General features: G+C 47.4%; 1 protein-coding gene across 3 annotated transcripts in view; it reads right to left on the reverse strand.

Annotated features, from left to right (window-relative positions):
- The window catches only part of AHCYL1 (adenosylhomocysteinase like 1), a 40,748-nt gene extending 18,028 nt beyond the window's left edge, over positions 1-22,720 (reverse strand). For 2 of the 3 annotated variants that reach the window (XM_054025199.1, XM_054025200.1), the window contains exon 1: positions 22,596-22,720. In XM_054025199.1, coding sequence (XP_053881174.1) covers positions 22,596-22,703 — 108 coding nt within the window. In that variant the 5' untranslated portion in view covers positions 22,704-22,720. Of the gene's footprint in view, positions 1-19,272; positions 19,413-22,595 lie in introns of those variants that run through there. The other variant, XM_054025201.1, reaches the window with a different exon arrangement.
- Positions 22,721-23,259: the final 539 nt, after the last annotated feature.

Here is a 23,259-nt window from a genome sequence, read left to right on the forward strand (position 1 = left end):
GAGGAAAACGAAAGTGCCAGGGTTAGTCCCAAACTGCTTCAGAATTCAGCTTTTGGAACTGTATGATCAGAGTGAGAACATTCTTGCTCTCTACCTTGAGTGGTGATAAGGAAGATGTGAAAGGGAAACAAGTGCAAGTTTTGGGCACAGTATTTGAAAATCTCTTCCCCAGAACCTCTTTAAATGGGAAATAAAACTGGCTTTGAAAAGTCAGTAAATACTGGTTTGCTTTTGCAACCTACAGAAGTGGAGCACAGAGTCCCATATATGATGATAAACCCCACAAAGCGTTCCCTGGTCCTGTTTGACCCCTTCATTGATTGTGAGGCAATGTGATTTAATTGTACCTCTTAGCAGGGATGAAATATCATCCTGAGTGCAGATTAACAAAGCCCCCCACTGAGCCAGGGTGCAGCACAGTTAGAAGAGAGTCCTGAAGAAAATATTAAAAAGTCAAGACAGGTGGTATTAGGGGGGTTCTACACAGCAAACTAGACCTGCAAAACCATTAAAACCAAAAGCTTCCTTGGATGCTTTCAGAAGCAGGGAGGTACAAACTGAGATGGACCTCAGGGGTGGGGAAGAACAAATGTTTAATCCAAGGTGACCCACCCCAAGGAGAACTTGTCCACCCACTGAGCCCAAATACACAATGGGAGTAACACTATCACAGCCCTTCAGGCCAGTGAGCAGCTGTGTTGCTCCAACCAGAGAAATCCTGCAGGAAGCACTGCTAAAAACCAAGTGTACAACAATTTTGGTCTGTTTGCAGCCAGATTCCAAGGGGATAGGCATCTTACGTGCTCAGATACCACAGTGATGGGCATGGTATAAGAATATGAACAGAACAGAAATAGCTAAGATAAACAGTAGCAAGGGTGCATGTTGTTGCAGGTTGCGTGAATAAGAGTTGCAGCTGAAGTGTTTGTACCAGGGCCAACATGAAGGGACTTTCCCTGGGGGGGGGCCTTGGTTGAAAAGGATTTTAATCTGACTCAATATATCTGAACATCCCACTCTCAGTAAGTGGGAATACAGGAAGAGCATAACAAGGACAAACACCTGCAAGGCTTGTTTTCCCAGCTTGAGAGATTATCCCTACTTTACAGATAGGGAACTGAGGCAGAGAAGTTAAGTAATATGAAAGAAATAAAATATTGTGAGGCGCTACAGTAACGGGGGACAGATTGCTCAGTCTGCACTGTCACTGTCATACAGGAGACACTTGAGCAATTTATTTGCCATCATTACTCAACTGCCAGGCTTACTGCGCTGTCCGGGACTGTAATTTACAATGAATGGGATTTGAAGCAGTGAAAGAACCTTGTGATAAGATTCTTGAAAATGACATCGACCCTCAAGTAGGTACAGTTACTTTAGGATGCCTTCTTGGGAACAAGTTCTAATCAATGACCGCACAAGAACAGTAATGGTTAAACATGGCTGTGGCTAAACCATGTCATACCAGTTTATTCTTGTCAGTATGGACAGAGACATCATAATCAAATTCAAGGCTAAAACTTGGTTCCTTCTAAGAGGATGCAGGTTCTTTTGGGGTGACTGGAGGAAGATTGTTGAATCATTAGGCCCTATAGTGTGTTTACATCAGGGATTTTCGCCAATAGTTTTCTGTCACTACCACTGTGGGCTGTATTGTGGTAGCAAGAGCAGGAGCATTCGTGAAGAGAGGGCTCCTTTGGCCACTGGAGTTTTAATCACCATTGTCCAGAGCCACTCAGCCCAACATCTAAGTGACTATTTAAAATGCTAGTGGACACCAGCAAGTCATCTACAGTCTGGCTCCCACTGCTACTACCCGAGTAGAGTTGAACCTGTGCTAGCAATGGTGGGAATTGGACAACAAAAGCTCACTCCTTACCAAGGTTGAACCATGGCGGTTTTCTCCACACAAGCAGGGAAAACAATTTGGCCACCATTAAGTTATACAAACATATTCAGCATGGTAGTTTTTACAGCCAGGGCTTTCAGACTAGTAGACAGGGCTTACATTTACCACATGAAGTGTGTGACACCTCCGTTTGTCCATAACAGACAAGGGCTCAAGGCAAAGTAATAGCTAGAGCCCTGCAAATCCGTGGACCATTTTTGCAGATCGCAGATGGATGAAGAACTAAATTTTATATCTAAGGGCTGGTCTACATTGCGGGGAGGGGGGGGGGAAATCGATCTAAGATACGCAACTTCAGCTATGTGAATGGAGTAGCTGAAGTCGAAGTATCTTAGATCGATTTACCTTGGGTCCTCACGGTGTGGGATCGACGGCCGCGGCTCCCCCGTCGACTCCGCTACTGCCGGTCGCTCCGGTGGAGTTCCGGAGTCGATGTTGAGCGCGTTCAGGGATCAATATATCGCGTCTTAACGAGACACGATATATCGATCCCCGATAAATCGATAGTTACCCACCCATATGCAGGTAGTCTGGACATACCCTAAAGCCCTGCAAATCTGTGGATGCTGATATCTGTGGATCGGACACAGGAACAAATTTGGTATCCACACAGGGCTCTAGTAACAGCCATTTCAAACTTCCATGCTATGTTCTTGTAATTTACCTTGACACTGCTCTTCATAATAAGTGCTAACTTTTAAGAAAGAACCCTCAGGCTAGTGAAACAGTAGTACTGGCATCCAGAAACCAGAGCACAACCCACTTGCACTAGAAGCAGATTAAGACAATCTTAGACCCAACCAAGGCGGCTGTATGTTTTAAAGCTGTGATTGCAGAAAGTAACTTTTTTTAGCTTGCTTTTCCTTATCAGGATTGTTGCAGTTTGGTATGTCCTCGAGTCTGGATTTACCAGCAGACATCATGTGACATGCGTGCAGCAGGATGAATTTGGTTTACTGGAGTAGTTAAATATAGTTTACACAGTTTGCTTTTGCAGTTATCTTACACTGATTTATTTTAGGTGGAAAATAATAAAGAGGCCATCACAACAGCAATGTCCTAGAATATCTGGTTACTGACAGATAAAGAACAAACAGGTAGAGTTAGTGTACTCTATGTGCAGCTCAGGAGCTGGCAGGCTGACAATCAGATGTTAAAGAATGCACTAAATTTTCAATCCAGGACCAGTTTGTTGGACTCTGTTCATGGCCTGTTGCCTGCAACAATCTTCCTCAAAGAAGGTGTGGGGTTTTTCAAGCTGATTGGAGGGGGAACTCATACACAACATTACTGACTTATCTTTAGGGAGAAAGATTAGCAGCTTTAAAAATGCTAGCTCCCACTTCCCACAAGAATTTAAAACCAAGATGGGAGGGGGGTGCCCTCCAAAGCAACTGCAGACATTAAAACAGCTTAAAATGTTAGTTTGAGAATGTTCTTAGACTGAGTTAAAGGCGGGAGAGGCTTTCAGGGCTAGGAACATGGGAGGAGAAAAGCATATACATGTACTTTGTGAAAAGAGCAGGTAACTGCTTCATTTCATCAGTGCCTGGCATATGCTTGGGCCATTGCTTCTGAAGCTCTCATCCCCAAAATCATCCAAGTTCACTGTAACTATGGCATGGTCATCAACAGAGTCATGGGAAAAGCCTCTTTCTAGTCCAAAGTGATTTCAAATTAAACCCTCCTCCACATGAATATTCTCTTGAAAAAAGCTTGTTTGGGATTTGACCAGAAGCAGGAGAGGTTACATGATGGTCTATCACTAACCCACACAGCCCCTCTGCAGTCACCAATGCTGCACGGATAATCCCCACCAATACACCCAACCCCCTTTTCCCATTCCTAATGCTGCCCCCACTGGCAGTTCCTTTGCATCATGTTGTAGGCAAATGCCATTTTCATTCTCAAAAGGGTTCCTGTCTTGGCATCTGCACCAAGATTTTTCAGTTCTAGAAAGGCGAGTTTGGATACAGGGAAATCGGTTGCTAAAGAAACCAAGTGCTGAATTAACCACAGTAATCCCCAGACCGGCTTTAACGGAGCTCATCTGAACTCTGCAGCTTAGCAAAATCTGCCCCGTCTAAAAATATTATCAAACATTGCAAGCAGCTTACTAATCAAATGAATTATTCCAACATTAAACCCTCTTCAAACCCCGTCTGCAACAAACTAACGGGGTGTTTCCTAACTGGCTGAGAAGGGGGCTGGGGAGGCGAGTTTACCCAAGCCAGGGTAAGAGCCAGGTCTGACTGCACACTCAGTGATGTCCTCCAGTTAATTCCAGCCATCCTACTTGTTCATGTGCCGGTCTCTCTAGCTGGCATTAAGGGGAAAATCCTCTTCGTAATCGCTCAAACTCCAATTACATACTGACTGTGCAGAGTCTCTCCTGCACTGCACTGCTGTGGAATGCAGCCACCCAGGCCATCTCCTTTGGATGGGCTAGGTTTGCTTGTACGGCTCACAAGCCAGCTAGTCTGGTTCTTCCCAGAGAGGGCTGGAAAGCGCGGCTATCCACCTTTTCATTGTGGATACAGGCAGCTCTGGGCTTCCAAGGCCAAAAACAATCTTTAAAATGTCTTTTATTGGAACCCAAACTTCTCACTCTGCTGGAAGTGGCTTTTCCGACAGGGTGGAGCACAGCATTTAATAGCAAGGAAAATATTTTTAATCCCAGCACGTCAGTGCTAAGTAGGCAGAACAACGCAATACTTAGCTCTTACACAGAGCTTTCTATGAATACAGCTCAAAGCACTTTACAGAGGAAGGTCAGCATGGCCTTTTTTACAAATGGAGAAACTGAGGCACTGAGAGGGGAAACAACTTGCCCAAGGCCACCCAGCAAGACAGTGGCAGAGTCAGGATTAGAACCCAAGTCCACTCCAGTGATCGATCCACTGGACCACACCAAGCTCAGTTCTTTCAGGGGGGGTACTGCTAAAAAGAAAGATTCACATCTGTCAATGTTTAAATCTGCCACAGTATATTTAGAGGTCTAGTATGAAGCATTGAGCAACGTTTATAGGCCCCGACGAGCATAGGCACACCTCAAGTGCAGGATTGGGGCCTTAGTTTTTAATTACACGTGTCAATAGCTGAAAGGTACAATTCCTCGCAATCAGTGAGACGTATTGCAGTTCCACTGTATTTCAAGCAGTTCCAATGCTTTCCAGGTATTTCTAAGTGCAACAATACAAACGGTATTTAATTTTGCTCGGTCTATGGCAGAAGGACAGAAGTCAAAGACATTCTGACCTCTCCAGATACAGTGCTGTGTCTTAAGACTGAAAGGTCAAAATGACCCCCGTTCTCACCTATCCATTTGAAACTAATGCTGGAAACGCAGGTCAGCTATGCTATTAGATACTTCCATTCTTGGTCATTGTGCAGCTGTGTTACAGACCAAACTCAATGGCACACTACAGTCTTACTACAATGTTAACTGCTTCTGCACTGATGGATAGCCCACAGTCTTCACGGGTAGGCCACAGCCTAATCCAGTGCTGTATTCATTCATGGCAAATCTTGATCAGACAGATGAGTAAAATGTCCTTAGTTTTTCATGAGCATGGCAAAAGGCAGGCAAGTAGGTTCTGTACCTTGGCTGGTAAGTTTCTTTGGCAGTTTTACCTGACTGCTCAAATCAACCAGCAACTCATCAGACCTACACCCCCAATTCTTCCAGCAACATAGTCACCCTTCATGGGATGAAAAGCCATCTGGATTTTGTCCCTGATACATACTAGGGGTCCTACAGTTCTCTGAGATTATGAATGCATTTAGGCAATTAAATCACCTTTCCTGGAACAGTGGGCTACATTTGAGCTGCTGCATTTAACTTCTGTACAGATCTAATTTTATACATATGGTTCTTATAAATGCAGCCAGAAACCAGCCCCAGTGCCCATTCTCCCAGAATGAACTGGAGTTTAAGGGAAAATACAAACCGATCCCAAAGCACCAATTGCGAAGGAGGGGGTAAGTACTCTCAATTACTAGTACCTAGCAAGTCTGAGTGAGTTCCATACTGTGGGAAAAGTGCGTCTACAGCAATTTCAATGACTGGAATGGGAGAAAATATCCGGCAAATGTCCAATGACAATTTAGCAAGAGGGGAATTCAGTGTTTGGACAAGGGTTTTTAGTTTTCACATCTGTTGGCTGGCTGAGGTAAACTCCACAGAGGCCCGAGGACAAACCTCGACCTGCTAACACAGGAAAACTAAATACTACTTTGGCTACATTAGGATGTTACCATGTGATAAAAAGTGTATTTTCCTGGTCAAGCCAATGCCTATGGGATAAATTTGGCTATCAGTAGGTTTATTACTGGTGATAACATGCTAACCAGAAAGAACCCTGCTAGTCTGTCATATCCCAGGCTGCTTTAGTGTGGCTGGGAGATTAAAAAAAGGGTGTTTTTTCTATTCGTCAGCTGAGAAAATGCCATCAAGACACAAACGTGGAATCTCAAAAGCTTCCTCTATAATCGCTTGTCAGACTAATCACACCAAGAGTACACACAAAGCCTTACAACATACAGCATCAGATTGACATCGCCACCCAGGAGAAAATGGGTCTGCATGTCCTTCCAGGACTCTGGCATTGCCAGGGAATTAGGCATCTTCTCCACTTGCTTGAGAGAACAATGTAACTGCTGCCCCAGGATCAGAGATCCTGGGACCTTTCCTCTGGAGGCTGCAGAAACCCAACAACAAAGAGATCAGGACACAATTGTGAGCACTGTGTTCCTTGACTTAATCTGCTCGCCCTAACAATAGCTCAGTGGATCTGGAGACTGTTGGCTGCACACTTTGCTCAGCAGGCCACATCCATGATGCCGAGAGACTACCTGTTCTTTTACGTGTTATTTTTTCATTCCGAAACTAGGATTGTAAACTTTATCAGAATAAAAAGCTCAGTATCAACCTGCATCCATCCTCTTTATGGCACAAAGCCCAGCAGCAAACTTAGAAAATTGCAGATTGATTCTGTAACTCGTATTTACAGTTACTGATTCTAACAGGCCTGGAAAACTGTCTTGAAATGCTACTACTACCGTCAGTGATTAATTATTCTACAGAAAGATTATTTCCATGGCACGATTTCCTCCTGGGAGGTTGGAATTGTTTTCTCGTAAGCAGCAGGCTCTCGCTGTGCTTGTGAGTTCAGAAGCTTTTAAACGGTGATTGTTTGAATTCACGTATTTTCGGAAGAAAATCATCATGTTTATTAACTCTAGCCACAAGGAAGAAGGGAAAGAGGAATGTTACTATTCATTTCAGGCATACAAGTGCCTGGTGAATCCTCAGACAGGCAGAAATTTGGCTGCTATGTAGGGTGACCAGATGTCCCGATTTTATAGGGACAGTCCCGATTTTTGGGTCTTTTTCTTATATAGGCTCCTATTACCCCCCAACCCCCCACCCCCTGTCCCGATTTTTCACACTTGCTGTCTGGTCACCCTACTGCTATGCAGCTTCTTTTTCTAGGTCAAGAACAGGAGCGGACTAGCAGGTTAATTCGTGGCCATCTCCCATCCTCCAACGACACCGTTACGCATACCAGAGTAACCAATTCTCAGGATGTAGATCTGAGATCATCCTAACTCCACTTCGAATGAGAGTCCAGTTAAAATAATATGCGTCAGGCACTCTGTGCATAGTCACCTACTGTACTTTTCTACTGAGGTAATGTTCACGACCCACTCCTACCACTGATCCATCTTGTCCAGGTGAGTCCAGTCCTCCAGGTAATTCCTGCCCATGGCATGTCCTAACAGAGACAGTCTGTCTCTCTCTCTCTCTCTCTCTCTCTCTCTCTCCAGAAAGCAGTTCATTAAATACCACCCAAGTAGGGTCAGATGTGAAGTATCTATTGCTAGGTTAAACCAATAAAAATGTATCAGCTGCTCTCTTCCTCAATCCTGAAAACAGGGAACTATAATTTGTCACAGAGTCCTCAGAGTTGCTCTTCTCTGAATGGAAGGGGCTGGTAGCTTCATGTGGCCGGAGCACCCTGAGAAGCCTCAACAGCAACCCATTATGGCACAGATCTTTAGTACGTTTCCTACTCCAGACTCTTCCAGGCTAACTGCTGGCACTGGATACAGGAACTGCAGCTGACCCTCCTTTGTCAGTATCAGTGGGAGCCCTGAATGGATGACACTTCCATCCAACTACCACAAAGCTGGTTTAGTTAAGGGACAAGTACATGAAATATTGCTTGTGCTGTGCCAGGGCAGCATTCCTGACCGTTAGCACTTAGCCATATCTGCTCTCCCCCCGAAAAGACTGAGCTGCTCGCCAGTGTCCTTAGGCCCACTCTGCCCTAGTTGTGGAGCTGGGGTTACCCAATTCTGTTTTCCCACAACCTCCTGAAGGGATCATCTGAATAGTCCTTAAAAGTATCTGAGAATGCCCTGCTCAGACAAATCACAGTCAAAGCTAGGATGACTGCCTAGCAGTTTTGCAATCTGGGGCTTTCTACTGCTCCACTCCTAGTAGTGCTAATTCGAAGGCACACTTGCCATTTCAGATACTGGTAGGTCTCGGTGTTTAACATGAAGGCCTCCTTGCTCTGATTTTGTGTCACTGCAGCTAAAAGCTGCTCAGAGACCTACTTACTTTCTGTAGCACACATGGCATTGGTTATGGAGCAGGAATCATGGCCAGCTGCCAGACTCTAGTTTGGGAATCCTATGCCACATCCAACCAGGAACTAAAGGGTACTAAACTCCTGATAATGCAAATAAAACCCTAAAATCTGTCTGGGTTCCTCACTGAAAGGATGGGCTTCTGTGCCAGTGAGCATTAAAGAGAAATCTCCATCTGTTTCAAGACGAGGGTTAAAGGCTTTCACAAGAATCTGAAGCCCAACAGAGATTAAGACGCTCTTGAAAGAAGCAGGCAAGTTACAAAGGTTAATGGGGTGAAAAACGGCTTCTGTTTTTTAATCGTCATATAATGATACATGTGAAGAGGTGGTTAAGAGAATAATAAATGGAACACAACATTAAATAAAATAAATGTGATCTTAAGGGTCTGATGGTTAAATAGTAACTGAGAACAATAACAATTACTGCTTTATAAAAAAACTCAGGGTCAAAGTAACTCGTTCCTCAAGGAGCATAGGCAAAGTTTTGCCATCAAAAGGAGAGATAAAGTATACAGCCCTTGGACTCTGGGAAGGATTTTAGAGCTGGAGATTGCACAGATTATACATATAGGGATCAATTTTTAAAAGTGTGCCTGAAGGTTAAACGCCCAGGCTGGGATTGTGAAAGGAGACTGAGACCTCGCCTATATTCAAAGACAAGCTGCAACTGCAGGTGAGAGTTTAAAGCAATTCAATTAAATGAGTGCAACAGTGTAGGCCAACTCCTAAGCTGATTTAAACTCAGCCTATAGAGCATCCACTTCTAACTAAATCCGTTTTTAAACCAATTTAAAGTTAAAACCAGTGCAATTTTGAATGTCAACAAGACCCAAGAGAGTGAAGTGTAAATTTTGCGAGTTGGGCACTTACCTCCCTCTGGATCTTTGGAAGAGCCCAACCTGAAATAAAGGGTCTGTTTTTCAGAAACAGAAACCACCACCCACCAAAGTCAGTGGGTGCGGAGAGCTCAGTATCCCGAAGCTCCTTTACACAGTCACTTTTGGAACTGTTACCCATTATGCCAAATACTAAAAGCGAAGTGACTTTAAATAAATAGCGGTACTTGGATATTACACTCACAGCCAGAAGGACTGTCGAATTGGGACTTTTACTCAGTTCTTACATCAGTGTCGTACTGCAGTACCAACTCCCTTGTTAGAGAGGTCCAGGAAAGTGCTGTCATTAAGCTCCAGCTGTCAGGGGCTAAGAGCTTTTTATAAAAGCTGCCTTTTGAACTGAAGATTTCACACTTGCTCTCCAACCACAGTGTTAGTTTCCCCCAAAGCATTTACACAACACTGCACACATGCATACAACTGCATCAGTCCACTCTTCACAAGTGGGCAAACTGAGTTAACACAAGGTTAAGCTAGGAGTAGGGTGACCAGATGTCCCGATTTAATAGGGACAGTCCTGATACATGGGGCTGTGTGTTATATAGGTGCCTATTACCCCCCCACCCTCTGTCCTGATTTTTCATACTTGCTGTCTGGTCACCCTAGCTAGGAGAGCCCAAAGTCACACTGCTGGTGAGCAGCAGTCAGGTCTCCTGACTCCAAGACCCCGGGGTTCAATACAGAGCCCTGCAATTACCCCAGGGGGTTGGGCTGAGTTTGCTGTTGCAATAATCATTGAATCTTTACCTTGAGGCAGTAAAGTCTGATCAGTGTTGCATTAATGCAATTTTAAGTATTTAATTTATAACTGTTTGGGGATCATTTACTTCAGGCTGCCAAACCTGCTATATTTCTTATTCAGGCTGAATGGTGACAGCAGCATGGAAGATACCTGCAATATAATGCTGATCAGCACCTGAGCAGGGAGTGTGTTTAAAGGTGACGTGCAAAGGAAAAAAAATACGAGCATCTGGGCCCTTTTGGGTTATGAGGCTGAAAAACCACCTTGAATTTGTAAAGAGATCTTTCCCACTTGATTATTTGTTATTACTCTCTAGAGATTTCAAGCATATCAAGTCTGGGTCTCCCTGGATCTGCTCTCTCTTTTGAAGACCCAGAGATGGGCTAGAAAGTTAGATGAAGGGAGGAGAGGTGCTGAATCTTTAACAAAATAACTTTTCTCCCAGCTGGGTTCGGTGTTTGCGTTATATAGGTAGAACCAAAAAAAAAAAAAAAAGTTTTAAACAGTGCGATTAAGTCACGTCCTTTCTCAAGTAATGGGACTTCATTTCCCTGGTATCCATGTTATAAGCTCATTAGTTCTCCAGTTCTTCATAGAGTCTTACAGGGTAGACACAAGTACAAGTTATTTACCGTAACCTTTCGGGCCTTAGATATATTGCGATAAGGGCATGGACCAGGACCCTACGGGACCTGGGGTATACGAACAGAACAAAAAGCTGTATGAGCTTCAATACCAAGCAGACTTCAATGGCCCTCCTATGACTATTTAGCCTATAGGATGTAAAGGACATTGACCATTATGATATCCTTGTACTTTTTCCTATCTCAGGAAAACTGTAAAACAAATGAAAAAATGGAGAACAAAGCTCTGCAATATCAACAGCCTGAAACGGGACCAAGACAAAAAACATACAACTGACGTGATTTTGGGCCAATCCGCTGTGATTGGTACCAGCAGAAAGATAAAGAAAGACGAGCAAAGTGCCAGCTTAGAAGCAAGCGGCTCTTCCACAGCAGCCTGTCAGCATCAGAATGAGCAGCATAACCTTAATATGTGCGTTACACAAAGATAAAAGTCCAGCCAGGCCTAACCATTTGAGCACTGCTCTGGCGAGAGAGCTGAAACTCCATCTTGGCTGGCAGACCATCAGTGCAGAGTTCAGGCAAAGGTGAAGGTATGTTCTAGTGCTGAGGTCTCATTGACATCCAGTGCAATCTGTGTGCAACTCATCGGGACCGAAAAATTACATTCAACTCCAGGAGCATGAGCCTGACTGGCAACAAGACTATCCCAGACAGACTGCAACCCATGGCCACTCTGTGGTAAACACCCTCTCTCTGAAACACAAGACTCACCCTTCATTCAGCTATTCCTCACTATCAGGAGGGCTAGAGTCTCTAGCGAGGTCCATCATTGGGATCCAATGTGCAGGTTTCCCCACCATTCACTGCGGTCTATGGGATGAAGAATAGATCTTCCATCTCCTAAGGCAGCAACCACACTTTACAGGAACAAATCAGCATCTTTACCAACTTAATTCAGCAGATCAAATCGCCTCTGGTTTTGTTACTCTCATGCCCCAGAACCAGCTCTTGTACCTGTTTAGGTCAGTGGGATACCACACACAGACAGAATTTCAGCAACAAAGCTCCTTGCTGCAGCTGACCTAAGTGATCTAAATAAACCACTTACTCAGGCAATTGAGAAGGACCAGAGTGGTGGTGGGTCCATGCTTCCTTATATGCAGAGTCCTGCACTTAGGAAGAAAGAATCCAATGCACCGCTACAGGCTGGGGACCGACTGGTTAAGCAGCAGTTCTGCAGAAAAGGACCTGGGGATTACAGTGGAGGAGAAGCTGGATATGAGTCAGCAGTGTGCCCTTGTTGCCAAGAAGGCCAACAGCATATTGAGCTGTATAAGTAGGAGGATTGCCAGCAGATTGAGGGAATGATTATTCCCCTCTATTCAACACTGGTGAGGCCACACCTGGAGTATTGTGTCCAATTTTGGTCCCCCCACTACAGAAGGGATGTGGACAAATTGGAGAGAGTCCAGCGGAGGGCAACGAAAATTATTAGGGGGCTGAGGCACATGACTTACGAGGAGAGGCTGAGGGAACTGGGGTTATTTAGTCTGTAGAAGAAAAGAGTGAGGGAGGATTTGATAGCAGCTTTCAACTACCTGAAGGGGGGTTACAAAGAGGATGGAGATAGACTGTTCTCAGTGGTGGCAGATGACAGAACAAGAAGCAACGGTCTCAAGTTGCAGTGGGGGCGATCTAGGCTGGATATTAGGAAACACTATTTCACTAGGATGGTGGTGAAACACTGGAACGGGTTACCTAGGGAGGTGGTGGAATCTCCATCTTTAGAGGTTTTTAAGGCCCGGCTTGACAAAGCCTTGGCTGGGATGATTTAGTTGGTGTTGGTCCTGCTTTGAGCAGGGGGTTGGACTAGATGACCTCCTGAGGTCTCTTCCAACCCTAATATTCTATGATTCTATGATTCATTTGGGAGCACAAGGTGCTGCTCAGGGGAGGCCCACGGCCATTGCTTTGTATTCTCCAGTCAAGAGCACACAGGCGCACGTACATGCTACAGGGGAGCACCCATAGGGACATATACTCGAAGAACCACCAGCCTTGCACTGCAATTCCTCCACCAGCTGAGGAATGAATCAGCCCGGTTTCCTGTCAGTTAAGTAAGAGGAGTCATCAGGAGTCAATCTTTATCTTGCCTCCACCTGATGACAGGATGAAATACAATAGCTCATGGAACTGCATCTAGGAGATTATTGGCGAATAGGTTGTTTTACACGGGAAGATTGCGGCCACATTATATGCATACAGTCTTTTGATCCAAGTGCAATAGGAATTGGCAAAATGCTCTCATTCCAAACATGCCCAGGTTGGAATTAATCTTCTCCCTGTGGTACCAGAAAAGAATGTGCAATATTCTGATCCTGACTTTTGATGAAGGGCAGGGAGGGGGAAAACTCCTGAAAACATCAGGGTCAAGTGGCAGAGTTTCCACAGCACCAAGGTCCAAGTCCCTCAATGAAAGGAACGCAAAGAGAATCTTTGCAAGAGGGAGCAAAGGGAACTGCCTCCAGGCTGCTCTTAGGCAGGCTCCAGCCACCTCCCCCACCCCGAGAAGCCTGAAAAGAGACAGATCCCCCCCATTGGTACAGGCCCCTGCTGCCTCACTCTGGTATTTATGAACTAAACCACTCCCTTGTGAGAGCCAGGATAGCACTGGGATCTGATGGTTCTCTCAAGGATAACAGTAGGCAGCACTAAGGCAATACGCACTTCCCCTGCAGCAGCAGGCTTCCCACCCTGCATTACAATGCTGCCTGTTTGACTAATCAGAACATCATGTCCCTGGCCAGTGAAGTCCTTTCTCTGCTACAAACCTGAAGTAAACAGATTCTACAGCAGCAACGAGCCCGTTACCAAGGTCACAGTATTGATCAGACAGTGTAATTAAAATTCACAGTTCAACTGGCCCGATGTGACAGGGCAGCTGGGTAGCCCCACGAGCGGCATGAATAGCAGCAACATCCGTGTCGTGCCTTCTCAAAGGCACAAATCCCTCAAGACTCCAGGTGCAGCAGAAGCTATTTTCCTAGTGCAGAGGCAGCCTCGATTTCAAGAACAAATTTGCCACGACTGCTGCTCAGAATTCACTCTATACATTCTGCAAGACCGAGAACCACCTCTCTGTCTGGAGCCTCCACGTTCTGCCTAACTTCTGCTGCCACGTTGCCAGCGTCCCATGGAGTCCAAGTCAACAACGGTTCTTGGGCTTGGGTGGAGCACACTGAGCTACATTTAGCCTTCGGAAAAAGGGACATTTTTAATGACAATTAAATGAATACGGTCGGAGCATAAGTAAACTTTCAAAAGGCCTGCTTAGCTTTATGGCTTATGGACTGATAAAGCCATTAAGTCTACACCAGTGGCATTGTTCAAACCTGCTAAGTTCTAGTCCACTGCTGGTCTCAAATGAGGTGAGTACCTTTTCAGTGTCCTACTTACATATGGTTGCCCCCTCAGTTTGGAGCACATTTTGTATTAGGGTTTGATTCTCTCCATTACAAAACACCTATGAATGCTCAACTGATCAGAGAGCTTAATGGGAAATTCAAGCACCTTATCACAAAACGTAACATCTCATGCACTGGAGACCATATAAATATATTATAAACGCATTGAAACCCATACAAGAAAGGGGCCTTCTATATTAGACAACATCCTGTTCTGAAAACCAGGCAAACATAGTAAGCATAGTTCTATTTGCACAATTCTGTTCCCCCTTTATTAAGTCCCTTCCATTAAGCAACTGATTTGCCACTCCACTGGGTAGCCATTGAAAACAGGATCCTCTGTATGTAAAACAGATGAATAGACAATGCGCTGCTAAAAATGTCAAATGTTTATCTCCAACAGTCAGCTCAAACCTGGCCCTGGAGAGCAGATTCCCATAGCAAGATTGAGAAACCTTAGCAATTGGGAACAAATGGATGTAAACACTGTCCAAGCTGGAATCCAACTGTGGAAAGAATTGTCAGGATCCCAAAGAAAGTATTGTTATAGCCTGTTCCATACTGCAAAACAACCGTCCATTTCAGGAAGAGTTTTAAAAAACTATCACCACTAGATCTCCTATATTTGAGAACGGGCACTGCTTGTACCAGAACCAGGTTCCCATCAGGAAGAGCCTCAGGGCCTCTTGACAGGACTTGATAACAGTAATCATGATGGAGCAGACAGGGAAACTTGCACTATTCAACAAGGGTTGTACCTGCATGATCTGTGATCCCTAATCACCTAGAACTGCCATTTTTATAATGAGACTCTTGAGAAGCCTGCCAGTGCAGCTGCAAAGGAGGACAGGGAATACAGGGAGGATTTTAATCACCCTTCTAGTGGCTGAAGTGTCAAAGTTGGAAATTCAGCCTATTTCCAACGGCCACAGCAGCGAATATATGGAGAACGAATGGACTTGATCCCTGGAATGTCAGTCCAAAGGACAAAGCAGAAAGGATGCATGTTTCATTTAAGTGGATCCCAAAAGTCGCCATCATCTTGGTGTGCAAGAATGGGCCCCCTTCGGGTTCTCCACATCAGCTATGGTCCTCCTCCCCTAAACTTACATAGAATTATTTCAAAATCTATGTTGGTGAATCCAAAGTGTCAGATCACTTTCTCCTCTTATCACTGGAGGAAAACAAGTAGAATTCCCCTTGGAAAGAATCCCATCAGGAAGAGCTCAGGGCCTCTTGGTAGGACTTGATAACAGTAATCACCCCTCACCTCAGCCCAAACATAGCAAAGATGCACAGAAGGATCTGCTCAGCCCCCTGGGGGAACCTACAGTAGGTTACTATGGGGAACACAGCAAGGGCCGGTCCAATTTCAGTTCTTCATTACAGATTTGGAAAGGAGATAAAGAGTATGCTAATGAAATGTACGGACAATACTACACACCAGCAGGAGCAGTGAATACCAGGGCTGGCAGAAATATAAAGGGTTCTAGCAATATCAGAAATACGGAAGGTAACAGAATGAGATTCAATTTGGAAGAGTGCTGTTAATACTTACAGAAAAATTATACAAAAAATACAGCTGTGCAGTAGTGGGAATAACCTAGAAAGTAGTAATGCTGAGAGCAACTTACAGCAGACAGCAATTAGAAGAAAGGCCACTAACTCCTGGCTGTGCATATGGAAGCATCTCAGTACAGAACCGGGGAGGTGACAACCCCTCTCTCTGCGTCTCTCATGGAAGAGCGCCTGGAATACTGCATCCATGCTTGGGCGCCTTGTCAGCAGACAAACAAACAAACTGCAGGAAGATCAGAAAGAAATGGCTTCCCACAATTCCCCCAGAAGGACAGACAAGTTCTCTCGCAATTGACACAACTGACTAGGAAAGAATCCTAGAGCATCTCAGCACAAAGAACCATGGGATATGCTCCCAGTCACACACCGGCAAATGTGCAAACAGTGGACAGATAGGTCTTTGCAGTGAGGATGCTCACATCTGGGCTAGGCTAACCCAACTCCTCAGACTGGAGGCCAATAAACTGGGTTAACTGTCCACTGTAGACATAGCCTACGGAAGTGACATGGTGGAGATAGAACCATCTCCAAGTAACTGACGAGCGGGGGAGGATTTATGGGTGATAATTTAATCCCAGCAAATCTATGTCAGAAAGAAATTCAGAATGACTCTTAAGAAAAGCTTTGATAAGGAAATCTATTGGCTAAATTGTGACAGCCTCCAGGGATGAAAGGAGGAAACCCCAAAGTGTACTGATCCTAGAGGGAAAAATCTTATCGCTGGCAGGAGAGCTACGTGGTCGTCTCCATCTCTAATTTCTGGCTCACTCGAGAGACGCCAGAAATGCATCCCAGAACACATTTCCTTCCCAGATTGTCAGAGTAGCTTGATTCACTGGTATCCTGCAGACAGACAGCATGGACTTAATGGAGTACATCATACCCCTTGGGAGTAATCTTGTATTTACGGAAAGACGCTGTGTAGCGTGTGGCAATTCTGCCCTGGGAAGGGTACAACTAACCTCATCCACAGAAGGACTAATGTGCCAGGAGCAAAGAGGCCCTGTTTAGCAAGGCTAGCCAGCACCAGGGAAAGCACCAGAGCAGCTTGTGCAAGTGACCTCAAAAATTAGCAATAGACACAAAAGCTCTATGCACTGAGTGCAATCCAGAGGGATTTAAATCATGTCTAATTAGATCCCATTTGCACCCATATCCACCCCCCCAACCACCCCAAATTCAGTCCTCCCAGTGCCTCATTCCCTTCCCTCCAGCCCCCAGTCTTCCCTGGCTCTGTCCTTCCCCCACCATGCACAGAGTAGCTCTGAGTCTGTAACACTGCAAAGCTGCAGCAGTACATTAGTATTCTCCTTGGCACCCCTAGAACACAGCCTCAGCGGGATTCCACTGATGCCATCATACACAGGTTCAGAAGCAAAAAACCCACAGAGCCAGTGCAGCTGGTTTCATTGGGGGGGGGGGGGGATACCACACTTACCTGCTTCTCAGGCCAAGGAGGACAGAGCCTTGGGCAGGTGCTGGGAGCTCGTCTGCCTGAGAGAGCAGGGAGCATGAGACAGCTTTTAGCCCTTGTGAAATGTGAAAACATTTCAGTTCTGTTGCACGAATAAGCATAACTGACTGCAGTTCAACCTGATGAAAAGTAGCTCACACCTGGCAAGGTAGATCAAGGTGTAAGCTGGGCTGTTAAGCTTCATAGGTAGGGCCCTACCAAATTCACGGCCATGAAAAGCGCGTCACGGACTGTGATCTGGTCTCCCCCCGTGAGGTCTGGTCTTTTGTGTGCTTTTACCCTATACTATACAGATTTCACAGGGGGGAACCAGTGTTCCTCAAATTGGGGGTCCTGACCCAAAAGGGAGTTGCAGGGGGGGGTCACAAGGTTATTGGGGGGGTCCGCAGTACTTCTGCATTGCCTTCAGATCTGGGCAGCTGGAGAGTGGTGGCTGTTAGCCAAGCACCCAGCACTGAAGGCAGTGCCATGCCTGCAGCATCACAGAAGTAAGGGTGGCAATACCATGCCATGCCATCCTTACTTCTGTGCTGCTGCTGGCAGTGGCGGCTCTGCCTTCAGAGCTGGGTTCCCGGCCAGCAGCCACCGCTCTCCGGCTGCCCAGCTCTGAAGGCAGCGCCACCGCCAGCAGCAGCGCAGAAGTAAGGGTAGCAGTACCGCAACCCCCCCCACACATTAATCCTGTGCCCCCCATCCCCCAACTCCTTTTTGAATCAGAATTCCTACAAATGCTGTGAAATTTCAGATTTAAATAGCTGAAATCATGACATTTATTATTTTTAAAATCCTATGACTGTGAAATTGATCAAAATGGTCCCTGAATTTGGTAGGGCCCTATTCATAGGTGGTGTGACAAGAGGATACTGCAGAGATATGTCACTAAGCTGCTGCTGTTTGAGTCCATGATAGAAACCCTGGATAGATACTCTGCTTTGTAGTCAGCCCTAGTTAGGGTCAGGGCTCCCTGATGTTCTACCCATCGCTACTGTCTCAGCACATTTTCCCTACTTTGATCTAAGGTGGGATGAATTCTAACAGCAGATATCACTCCAACCTGAATATACAATCACTTGTCACTGAAATAGTCTATGAGCCAAAGCCCCAGAAAGCCCTGCTCACTGAATAGGAGGGACTTGAGGAAACTGGTATTCCTAATGAAAACAGTTCAAAAAACTAGGCACCCTATACTGAACAGCCCCTCATTTGACAGTGAGCTGTAGGGAAGAGATTATTTCGGTTCTTTGCTAACAGGGAAAGATTCCTGAGCCATTACAAGAATACTGTTCTGGATGTATCTATAAAACCCTCAACACAATTCACCGCTGGAGGGAAACCTGCTGGTGGCAGTCCATCTGTTTCTAAAGTTCCTACTAACATGTAGGCACTACAGTACAGAACACACTGGTTAATGTCCTAGACTGGGGCCTGGTCCCCACTAAGTCCCCAAATCGGACTAAGGTACGCAAATTCAGCTACGTTAATAACGTAGCTGAATTCGAAGTACCTTAGTCCGAACTTACCGCGGTCCAGACGCGGCAGGAAGTCTCCCCCCGTCGATGCCGCGTACTCCTCTCGGCGAGCTACTTCCGGGATCGATTTATCGCGTCTTAACCAGACGCGATAAATCGATCCCAGAACATCGATGGCGTGCCGCCGGACCAGCCGGTAAGTGAAGACTAGGCCTCAGTATACCTCTCTGCCTTTCTTCAGCTGCCCACTGCACTGGGGTAGTATCACTGGAGAACAAAGCTGGTGTTAGTTTGCTAACAGAAAAGACAAAGCAAAAGTAGTTCCATTAAGTAGACTGCAGTCAAGAGGGAGCCTCAGCTAAACTAGCTCCCCCAATCTACTGGGGGGAAAAGACCACCCGTTTCTGTGCAGGGTCGAATGCCAGTTCACCTCGCCTTCTTTGGCCTTGTATTTAAACCCAGAGTTGATCACATTTAATCTCTTAATCACTTACCTCCTGCTGCTTCACTTTTTAACCTTTACCAACTCAATGACAAGAGAAGAAACAGGAGCTCCTCAAGGCCAGGATATGTAGCTAACAGGGATCTCACCATCCGGCTCTTTCAGGCTGCCAGAAAGGGCTGATCAAACATGAGGAACACATCTACTTCTGCAGAAAATCCACTGATGGGGCTCTTCCCACAGCCCAGTTCCTATCAGAGTTGCTTCTTGCTAATGATCCCTCCAGCTTCTCAAGTGAGGCACTCAGCCTGGGAAACTGAACACATTTGCAGCTTGTCCAAATGAACACCAAGAGATGCTTATTCCTGTCAGCACTTTCACTGCACTTCTCAGCAAGTGACACAAGACTGCTCTTTGAAAAGCTGTTTTAGAATGGTTAGTACAAAGGAGCCAGAGCCAGTACCAGCACTCTCAAATCCTGGAGATATTCCCATCCTCCCCCTATGTCTGATCTTCATGCCCACTGCCTTTAGAGAATGGTTTGTTCAAAGCAAGCCTGCTGTTGGACTCTCTCTCCTGGCCAATACAGGGAGTCACTCTCAACTGTTTGCCTGAGATGTGGAGCTGGGGGGGGGGGGGGGGGGGGGAGTTTCAAAGCTCAAAAAAGGGACACACAAGTCACATCAGCTTTGCATTAATAGAAATAAATACAAGTCTCAAGAAGGAAAGAGGCCTGTTAATGGTTATGATTTTGTTATGAGGCAACTTGAAAATGCCTTGAGCTCTGAGATAAGCTCTAGGCACTTAGCACTGTATACTTTGGAGTTTTTGCCAACGCCTCTGCTATCAGTGCTATTCACAATCACCGGGTGGGCTGGGAAAGTGGTGGCCTGAAGCATTCATTCTTACTGATGGCAATGCCACCCAAGATTTCACTGGCTACTGATGTTATCCGCCTCAAAGGCCATTCATTGCATGTCCTGAAGTGCTCCCGGCAGGGCCTTGGCAGCATTGCAACCTGCTGACTGCACATCAAGCTATGAAACAGGCCTAGAACTACAGCAGTAGTTTCAAGGGGCAACTATTACCTCCCGTACACCCAAGTATATCAGCCCTCCCAGAGCCTCTCCCACAAGAACACTGGATTGAGCTAAACCCTATGTACCCCCCATCCTCACATTAAAGGGGTTTCCCACACTACCACTACAGCAACTCCCCCAGCCCCATGGGCTGCTTAAGTGTTACAGTATATTCGTCTGTCATATCACTGCCACATTATGGCTTATGTGGTCACAAGCCTCAGACTGTTACTTTCATAATCCATCGTGCAAGACTGGAAGGAGGTAACAACAATCAAAAGAAAAGAGTTTGCTTTAGTTCTCTCAAAAGCATGACTGCAGCCGCAGAACCACCTCTGGAAAGCAGCAGCTCTTAGCCTCTGCATTCTTCTGCTCCTTCCTCTGGGCTACATCCACAGTCTGCATAAACAGACAGATATCCATTGAGTTCCTCTGTCACTGGCAGCTGAATGCTAGTTATTTGAGGAGATTAGGCAGGAGGGGATGTCTCAAATGCAAATGATTTTAAGTGGCCTCCTCTAGATGAAACCAGTACCCTCACCCTCTAAAATTCCAGCACCTATGTCAACAATCAAAAAATTCTCAGCCGGAAGGCTTTGCATTTCCAGGGGCTGAGGGCTCTGGTGTTTTTCCCATTTACTCTGTTCAAGTCCTAACACTGAAGCATGTGGCAGCAACCTCGGGGAGAACATGATATTCAACACAGCAGGGACCTCCACAGCAAGTCTAAATCCCAGAGTCTCAGCTGCATCTACACACGCAAAGATCTGAAATTCACCAGTAGTGCAACTACCAATGGTGGCTGTAACAAAGAGCTGACTACCCCCTTATCTAATCCTACTCGGACAGAATTTAGACAATGACGGAGTGGTAAAAGCACAGTGACCAGTCTACATGAGGGCTCTGACCTTTGCTAGCACAGAGGAGCAGATGAGAGAATTTCAGTCACTTTAAGGGTGAATGGACAAGAGGGGAATGCTGAGCACAGCAAGCACTCCAGGAAGCTTGAGTTACATTCCCACAAACCCGCCTGCAGATTGGTCTTTCCCTCAAAGCTGTCATCAAACCCCTCCTCTCATTAGCTGCCCAAACTTGTCCACGACACCCACAAAGGTACAGAGCATGCCTCTCCTGCTCCCCAAAATGCCTGGCTTGCTGTATTCTCTAAATACCCCTTAAATATTCCATCACATCCCTTGGGTCACCCAACATCTTGCTATCATGCCCCAGTCCATGCAGCCACAAATCCACCCTTCCAAGTCACAGCAACACTGTCCTCTTACTGATCCTGAGTTCAGGGTCACAGCAGATAACCTGCCCGGTTCTAACCAACCCCCAAACCTGCCCACCTCCCTCCTGACAGATATCTGTACCAGGCCATCACAACTCCCCCTAGCACCTTCCCCACAAAGCCTTGTACCTGGCATCCTCCCTACAACGCCAGGACACCCCATCCTGCAAACAGCTCCCCCATCCACATCCCACGGGCTCCTGTTCTCCTCCCGTCCCCTAGTGCAACCCATGGGAGGCACAGCAGATGGCCAGCTCCCCTGAGACTAGGGTGACCAGATGTCCTGATTCTACAGGGACAGTCCCCATTTTTGGGTCTTTTTCTTAGATAGGCTCCTATTACCCCCCTCACCCTCTGTCCTGATTTTTCACACTTGCTGTCTGGTCACCCTACCTGAGACCTGTAGTCCCCACTCACAGGGAACACACTGCCCCTTCACAGGCCTTTACGGTTACCCACCCCCCATCTCCAGGCCCTCCCAAACCGAGCCTTGGATCAGCCTCCAACAGGGTCTCTTGGGGAGCTGAACTGCATCCTCACTCCAATCCGTACCCCACCCCTGAACCAGACCTCCCCTACCCCGGGACCAGCCTTCCCCCAACCAGACCCTCCTACACGGGACAGGCCTCCTCCCGCCCCAGGCCGGACCTCCCTCTGCCCCGGACCCGGCCAGCACCCCCCAGCCCGGACCCAGGCCTCACCCCCCCCCCGGACCTGCCCCCTCACGCCCCCCCGGACCGGACCTGCCCCCTCACACATCCCCGGACCGGACCTGCCCCCTCACCCCCCCCCCGGACCGGACCTGTCCCCACACCCCCCCCCCCCCCCCGGACCGGACCTGCCCCCTCACCCCCCCCCCCCGGACCGGACCTGCCCCCTCACCCCCCCCCCCCCGGACCGGACCTGTCCCCTCACCCCCCCCCCCCCGGACCGGACCTGTCCCCACACCCCCCCCCCCGGACCGGACCTGTCCCCTCACACACCCCCGGACCGGACCCCCGGTACCTTCTTGGGCGCCTTGGTGACCGTGGCCATGAAGGAATACTTCTCGGCGTCCTCGATCTCCTTGGCCTGTTTCATCTCGTCCCCGACGGCGGAATCCGGCACCGACATCCTGGAGCTGCGTGGGGAGGCGAACCGGGTCGGGAGGGGTCAGCAGCGCCGCCCGGGGGATCCGGAGCGGGAGCGGGAGCAGCCGGCGTCGGACGGACCCACTCGGGAGCGCTCACTGAGAAGACTCCGGCCCCGCCGGCTCCGAGCACTCTGCAGCGGGAGACTGCGGCCCCCGCGCGCACCGGCAGGGGGCGGGGCTAGCCCCCGGCACACGTCATACGCCCGGGGCGGTGCCTAGCGTCACGCCGCACGCACGGACCGGGCAGGCGACGCCATACGCACAGAGCGGGCAGGTGCCCGCGTTAAGGGTCGAGCGGCGCCCCCTGGCGGAAAAGAATGGGAGCGAACGAGCTCGGGCTAGGCGATGGGTCCGGCTCGAGGAGGGGTCCCATTGCTCACCCCTGACGCTGCCCCACGTTTGGGCCTAGGGTGTGTGACTGGGGCCGGGGAGCAACTGGGGGGCTGAGCTTAGCATTGGGCTTCCCATTCGTAGGGGGCGCTGCTGGGTTTGGGGTGCTGCGTATGGGGGGGAGCGCTGCTGGGTTTAGGGGGGTTG

This window comes from Malaclemys terrapin, chromosome 4 (genome assembly GCF_027887155.1).
Source record: "Malaclemys terrapin pileata isolate rMalTer1 chromosome 4, rMalTer1.hap1, whole genome shotgun sequence".
Classification (NCBI taxonomy): domain Eukaryota; kingdom Metazoa; phylum Chordata; order Testudines; family Emydidae; genus Malaclemys; species Malaclemys terrapin.